This window comes from Bison bison, unplaced genomic scaffold (assembly GCF_000754665.1).
Source record: "Bison bison bison isolate TAMUID 2011002044 unplaced genomic scaffold, Bison_UMD1.0 scf7180017864527, whole genome shotgun sequence".
In the NCBI taxonomy this organism is placed as follows: domain Eukaryota; kingdom Metazoa; phylum Chordata; class Mammalia; order Artiodactyla; family Bovidae; genus Bison; species Bison bison.
Genome location: NW_011495078.1, coordinates 10,732,777 through 10,740,701, shown reverse-complemented (window position 1 = coordinate 10,740,701; position 7,925 = coordinate 10,732,777). Strand labels below are relative to the sequence as shown.

Genomic DNA, 7,925 nt, shown 5'->3' with positions numbered 1-7,925 from the left:
ACCCACCCCCACCGGCCTTTCTCTCCTCCTCTCCTCATTCTTTCTCCTTTCTCTCAAGCTGGGAGATTCTAAGGGGGAATCTTAACAAAAAAAAGTGGATGCAAAGACACATATATGCCTGTACATATATACTATTACAAATAGGCAATGCGATATGGAATATGTATTTCTGATCAGGTGAAAATCGAGGGAGCTAACTTGGAATGAAAGGAAAGGTCACTGCAACTGTATCTTAATAGAGTGTCTCCAATACTGTGGACCCTCCTGCCAGACTCCCCTGGCCCTGCCCATTGCCATAGCAATGCCTACACTCAGCGTGGATGTACCATAAAAGCAGTACTTTGAATTTCAAAGAACATGCCTTTGAACTTATCTGTGCCTGCTTAGGCACTCCCCTATGTGAATGTGTGCTCCGGAGTGTGAGTGGGCGTGGGAGATGACAAGAGTGTGAGTTTTTTGCGAGATTTTCCTCACAGAGGCCAAGCGTGCTGGCCACCCCAGGGCCCTGTCACCGTGGACCTCCTTCCCAACCCTCCAGCCCTGGAAGGATGGCTTTCTTGGCCACGTGTCTGTTTTGGTAGACTGCTGGTGGAGGGACCAGCGGGCAGTGTGGTGTGACCGGCTGAAAGTATTACTGTACGTCTGGGTTGTTTCTCTGTGCAGCTTGCTTTTCCTGTGACTTAAGGTGACCACTTGAGAAATCAGATTGTCTCTGCAGCTGCCACCCCAGTTGTAGTTCCCAGCCAAACTGGAATAACAAATAGTTCAGGTGAACATCTCTTGTTCCTTTTCATAGAGAAAGAGATAGATGATAGATGGATAGAGAACCAATATGGTCTCTGAAAGCTTCCAAATGCAATATTTGGGATAAATGGCAAAACTGTGATGTCACAGATCAGTTCTGACTTGGCTTTCAAGGAATTTGGGCGTCCTCTTTTCCTGTCTCCAGGGCCTCCTCTTTTCCTATCCCTCTTGTGTGGTCATCTCCATCTCTTTAAAAGAATATAATGCCTGCCCACCAGCTCTTTCTCTGTACTCTAGCATTTAGGAGCATTAGCTTTACCAAAGAGCATCCTAAATGGGGAAAAACACATATAAACAACAAACACTCCTGTGTTTGAAGATCCTCCCAGCCTGGAAAACAAAGGTAGATGATTTAAACAGCGTTCGCAAGGGCCACGAGGGCCACGTTTTGCCTAGGAAAGATAAAGTCTTTGATGATAGCCAACTTAGTGTCAATAGTGGCTTTCTTTGAGACATATTCAGATGGGAACCTCTTGCTTGCCAATTGCCATAGAAATCTTAACACACCATGAAGGTTGTCCAAGCGCCAAGCCTTCCGTTCTGGACTAAATTACTTTGAAGTGGCGCAGGACGAGCAGTGGTCAATTTCAACTCTATAGACTGGACAGAGACACTGGGAGTGGGAGATTGTGCGTTTTAAAAGCAGAAAATAAGAAGGGGAAACTTGTTTTATACACTCTATACAAGGTTCTGCTCATTGTCAGATATCTTTTATCTTTTATATTTCCCATGAATGATTCATGTCTTGGTGGCTTTGTGTCACCCCCCTTTTCACGAGAAACTTCATTAGAGAGCTATAAGTTTTTCCATTGACTGGGGACTTCATTTGAGTGTTTTTCTCCTTCGTCTTCTGGTTATTGTCATCTGGCTTCAAATAACCCCTTGCAACCTGTTTTCCCCTTTACTACGTTTAACTGAACCCGACTTTAAAAAAAAAAACAAGCCCACTCTAACCTTTTGGAGAACTGTTTATTGACATTACTACCGATTGTTTTTGAATAGTTGCCTTTTATCAGTTTTGTATCAGTCAGCTTAAAAACAAACAAGGATTCAGCCTTGTTAATATGGACAGCCAATCTTACTGCTCTAAGCCACTTGGGCATTTTGTGGCAATGAAGCAAATTTCTTCATAACACCTGCCCCAAAAGGCTAAATTACTTATCTCCACTCAACTTCCAAGTAAACCACAGTATAAGTGGGTTCTGATTCCCATCACCTAATAAATAGGTGTTTGGTGCCCACTACTCAGCTTCATTCAGGATGTTTTGAACTCCATACCCACCTTAGCTCCTGATTCTTTCAGCTTCTTTGTATCTGCAAACATCTCACTTGTCCTTTTCTCCATCTTTTCCTCGTTGTTATCCTTTTTCTTTAGAAAGAGGCTGGGCAGCAAAGAAACGCTAAAATTTGCTTTTCAGCTCTCCACTGATGAGGATCACTAAGGCTATTATTAATTTTAACAAATGGGCACAGTAACCCCTGAGATTTATGCCACTGTGCTGTGCAACCTGCAGGGCTTAGTCTTCATAAATATACTGTATTCTTTAGATTAGATTGTAAATTAGACCAAGCTGTAAACATATTTTATTGCTTGGGGAGGGTAAAGAAATAAAGAGATCAAGGGAAGAGAATCGAATGGTTACTACATGAGCAACCTGTTCTGTTTGGAAGAGAATGGCAGAGATGTGCCATCAATGTAAAACATAAGCGATACATAGGAAGAATACTTTTATTAAACTCTTTACTTCATAATCATTCTTGCTTTCTATCGGAGGTACACATTTTAAGTTTTTACTTTAAGTGTATCAGAAACCAATAAATCTGTGGCAGAGTTAACCTACGCATGGCAAAATACATAAAATACATATTCCTTTGTTTCATAATAAATAAACCTGTAGCATAATAAAGAATAGTGCAAACTACCATTGAAAAAGTTGTATAAATAAAACAACTCATTATAAATCAGGAATATTTTGTTTGAATAAGTTTACGATACATAAATTATCCCCCCAAAGTTCATACCTCATCTTATTTTGTCTATTTGAAAGAGTTTTGAAAATGAATAATACGAAAATCAAATAAACTTTAAAGATGTAGAATTGTTTTATATTCAAGTTTTATGGTCTTTTTCTTTATAAAGGAGGGTCTGCATGTTTCATATTCACCATAACAATCTGAAGACAACATTGAAAGGCTTTCAAAGTGACAGCACCATGCACTGTACTAGTAATAGAATATATCTATAAACTATATATAATCTCATCAACACAATGCAAAAAAGAGACATGCAGGAAGAGTCCTGGTTTTCACATTACGTTGTTCATTCAAGTAAGCTTAAAAATATATTTTTCCCATTTTCTTTCCTTTTTTTTTTTTTTTTTAAATAAATCGTAGGTCATAAATGACCATCTCTCACCAAAATGTATAATATAATTCTTTGGTGTGCTTTGAACTCTTCCAGGAAAAAAAAAAAAAAGGATGATGTCTGAAAATAAATTAATTCAACTGTACAAAGAATAGTGTTCACATACAAGTTATTAACAATGACAAGACTACATCCACCACTCACAGCACACAAAACAAATTTCTACAAACCCTGGGGAAGGGGTGTCTTCAGGGTCTCTGAGGATAAATTAGTGCTCTTTAGTCTATTTGTATGATGTTTATGATGGACTACGTTTTGCACATGAGATGTGTTGTACCAACCAAAAATAAATTGACTAAGAGTTATTGTCCTAGGTCCTTGACCTTTTTTATCCTACCTTGACAGCTCTGGCAAAGGTCACACATTCATCAGTGTTTGGTGGTAGCTATAAACCTTTTAACAATTTTAATATGTATAGCAACTCCCTCCCCTCTTTTAATGTAAATCATACAGTGTAATTTTCAAGTGGGATAGAGTTCTGTATGCTCAGGTGGAAGAAAATGCATTAAAATGCAGTTTCCAGCGGTGAAAAATAAAGACTTTTTAAAAGGTCGATAAATAGTATAAAAGAGGGGTTGGCCTGTTTTTAAAACAATAGCTTTCCTAAAAAATAGGCATGTTGCCAACATCACACCTCCTTACACTTGCCTGTGAATTTTGGCATCCCAAGAACTTAGGATCTAAAACATAGTATTTTTATTACACAGGAAGTTTAGACAGAGTAAAGAGGCAGCAGCTGAGATTTTTGATTTAAAAAAAAAAAGAAAAAGCACTTGAATTTCTTCTATTTTATAAAATATCACAGTTTCACAGTTGTCTACTGCAGCAGTTCTTCTCTCCAGTTGCTTGAACAATCACAGTAACACAATACATGGAGATGTACTAGGCTGCTGCATCTCTTTTTTTCAATCATACAAGCAGGGTACTGAAGGAATAATCCTGTATAAAAATACTGTGTTATGGTGAGATCAGTAATAAAAGAGTGGGAATGAAAAATTACAAGTATTAGAACTGAAAGGGTCTTTACAAATATTTTCAGACACAGGTACAGTCCAGGATCTGTTGGTGATGCAGCAAGTGTGAGTGGTTTACAATCAAGAGGCCTTTGCAGAATTAGGGCCCAGGCGGGAAGCAGAGGGGCTCCATTATGGTGTCAAAGGCAGTCCCGAGGCACTCTGGGAAGTGCAGAGGGCCCTGTCGCTGTGTTGAGTGCTGACTTAATGCTCTTTTTCTCACCCTTGTAAAGAACTACATCTATTGCATTGGCAGTGTGTGTCTCGATGAACTACGATCTCTCCATTTATCTTCCTTGGCACAGTTTGCTCCCAGTCCTGTCCCCCTGCAACATACAAGTCCAGCTTGGTTGGGTTTGTTGTTGTTGTTTGTTTGTTTGTTTTCTAAGGGGGGGGAAAGCCCAAATATCTTAATTAAATTAATTAAATGTACCAACACCATAGGGTTTCATACTAAATAAATAGGGCTAATTAGACCTGGTGGCAAGTCTGAGTCGAGGGTTTGTCTCAAGCTCGGCATTGTCTCAGGTTAGGATGCGGTCCAAGGGCTCCCACTTATTACTTTACTGATAGTGATGGTGACTGATCGAATCTAATGTATCGTCCGCACGACTTCAGGGTTCGCGTACATGTCCTCGTCGTCAGACTCGGAAGTGGTTCCGTTGCTCGAAGGGGCGTGCAGGTGGCTGGGGGCCCCGCCGGCCTGGCATACGTACCACTCATTGAGGTTGGTCACCTGAGGGGACAGAGTGCTCGAGCGACTCCTGGTGGGGTCTAGCACAGGGGACAAGGGGTCGCCCACTGGAGTCCCCACTGATGAGTAGCCCAGGGCTCCTGGAGAAGGTGGCGGGGACTTGCAGTGAATCTTCATGTGTTTCCTCAGGGAGCTCGGGTGGGTGTAGGACTTGTCGCAGCCCCGGACCTTGCAGTAGTAGGGCTTATCGCTGGTGTGGACGTGGGAATGTTTCTTCCGATCGCTGCTGTTGGCAAACTTCCTGTCACAGCCATCAAATTCACATTTGAAAGGCTTTTCCCCTGCAAGAAAGCACAGTGGAGGTTAACAGGGGCTCTTCAGAGTCCTCTGAACTTGAGAGAATAATCTTCAAGCAGATGGAAGGATGCAACTTCCCATTCTCTTGAAGACCGACTCCCAGCCTAATTCCCAATTCCCAGGTTCCAGAATGCTACAGGGAAGGGATACTTCCAGGATGGGCCTGGTATCCCCTGGCCTGGAGGCTCTCCTTGGACTTGGGTTTTGGGAGAGGCTGGATGTCGACCCTGAAGTACCATAGGGGTCAAGGCGAGAAGGGCTAAGGGCTTGGATCAGGCAATAACGCTGAAATTCAACGGGGACCCAAATACCTCCATCCTTGTCCCCCTCGGGTCTATACACACAAAAATTCAAACAGATCCCCCGTCAAGATAAATGCTGTTGAAATAACTTCCAAAGCCACAGCTTAGGTGAAGACCGTAAAAAAAGGAGAAGGAAAATAAACAGATACTCAAGTAAAAGTAAACTGGGATTGATCAGTAAAATTATAATAATGGCATTTTGTTTCAGAGAGTTCCCCAGGATTTCACTGATGGAAAGGAAAGGCAATACACCAAAACCCCGATCTCCCCAGAAATAAAGACATCTGTGAAAACCACGATCTGACCACTAGATTTTTTACAAGCCTAGCTGGGCACAGAATAGGCTCTTGGCCTCTTCCTTCTCCCAGCTCTTCTCACAACTTACTGGGCAGTTAAGACCCTAGCAGAACAGAACCTTAACAAGCATTAATAAAGACCACATACCTCAGCCAGAGGCTTCTTCTAACATACTGTTTGATAGTAAACAGGAAAAAAAATGCTATTTATCAGAGTCTTTGGGCCCACTGCCCCTTTAAGCTGTCCTACCCACCCCAGGAACACAGGGCCTTTTAAATACAAGGTCCTGGGTGCAGGCAGTAGAAATGCTAAGACAACTAGATAACCCAGTAGAGTTACAGTAACCTACACTCTACACCTTGGTCTTAAAAAGCAAGGACAGAAAGACAGCAGGTAGCAGTTATGACTTCCCCCCTCACCTTAGTATCCATGAACTTGATGTATTTGAGTCCATAATTGAACGTTATCTCATACATACTGTGGTATAGTAATATATTTATTCCTTATATTTAAATTATTTTAAAAGGAGTTTCTCTACATTTCAGCAGCTACTCTGCTGATATATAAGATACAGTCTTTTCCTTGTTTTTCAACAAATTGTTTTTAAAAAGCCAAACAACTATTAAGACAGCTTAGTGTACATAAATTTTCTGTGGTGGATTCTCCTATACAGGTATTTCGGTGTAATTTTCTCTTTTTTAACTTCAGCAATGAATAACTACTTCAGTGCCAAGAGTATATTAGCACATCTGAAAAGTATTCAGATGCCTGTAACATAACTTACCCTACTTGGAAGTATTGTTTAAAAATTGAGTTATTATTCATATACCTCCTACACTGGCCTACAAAGAAGGAAAAACACAACATAATGCGATGGTAGTGACACCCTTTAAAAATTCTCTGTGGAGGGGCTGCAACAGAAATCAAGTTTTATCAAAACACTGGTTATTTGTCCTGATTCCATATTCCACTTTAAGTTGGAGATAATACTAACTTAATATAGCATTCTTCCCCCTAAAAAGCATAATCAGCTTTTCTTCAACATGGAGGCTTAAGTGGATTTATTCACCCTATGCAAATGTTGCTTTTTAGAACATTGTGTTTCTGCACAGGCTAAGCATTTATTGTGCAAAATAAACGGCTTGGACGATGCAAGCTTCACCACTGCTCACGATAAAGAAAAGCATTAAGAATCAGGCCCAGAAAAGGCAGATACCATATGGAAAGAAAGGTAGAAAAGCCAGCACAAGGGGAGATGGAGGAAGAAAATAGAAAAAAAAGGAAAGGGTGATAGAATTGCCTATTTTATTCGCGGGGTGGGCAGGTGGGAGAGAGCCAATTCTACCTGAGTAGGAAGGGTGAGAGGCCCCAGTGTTTACATTTCAGACGCTGACAGTGGGGTCACGTCGGAATTTAACTACTTATAGGGTTTTAGAGAGTGAGGGAAGCTATGTGTGAGAACTCCAAGTCAAGCTCCAAGAAAGGTTATAAATGGAATTGGGGGCACGTGGGTCAGGAAACGGGCCTTCTGGAGTGGTCCGGGGATTATTCCCTTTGATCAGCCTGTCCCGGGATCCCCGGATAACTGCCCGCTCCCCCCGCCCCTCCAAAAAGGGACAGCGTTGCGGTGGGGAGGGGAGTCCGGGCTGGCCCCCGCTGGACACGAGGATCGATGGCTCAGCGGCCCAGGGACCGCCAAGAGCACCCAGCGCGGATCCGAGCATCAAGGGGCGGGCGCTCGCATCCCTGCCGCAGGGACCCTGCGAGGCCCAGGCCGCCGCCGCGAGCCGTGCGGGGACGTAGTCCTGTGCGCTGGGAACCCGAAAACCAAACGGCCCGGGTCCCCGCCCCCGGGGGCGCGCCCTTGAGGCGGGCGGAGGGAGGCGGCCCGTCCCGGGGGAACCGGAGGGCCGGCACCCGCGCCGTGAGCTTCCAGCTCCGGGCGCGAAGCGGTAGAGCACGGCCCCAGCCCGGGGCAATCTCCGGGCCGGGAGGGAAGGTCCCCTCCCCTCGGAGGTGAAAAGGCCGCAAGG

The 7,925-nt window shown here is 43.1% G+C and overlaps 1 protein-coding gene across 1 annotated transcript in view; it reads right to left on the bottom strand.

Moving 5' to 3' along the window:
- Positions 1–4,558: 4,558 nt before the first annotated feature.
- ZIC5 (Zic family member 5) overlaps positions 4,559–7,925 on the bottom strand; it is a 7,367-nt gene continuing 4,000 nt past the window's right edge. The window contains exons 6-8 of the mRNA XM_010831557.1: positions 7,598–7,901; positions 5,530–5,627; positions 4,559–5,298 (exon numbers count right to left, since the gene is read on the bottom strand). Coding sequence (XP_010829859.1) covers positions 4,835–5,298; positions 5,530–5,627; positions 7,598–7,901 — 866 coding nt within the window. The 3' untranslated portion in view covers positions 4,559–4,834. The remainder of the gene's footprint in view (positions 5,299–5,529; positions 5,628–7,597; positions 7,902–7,925) is intronic.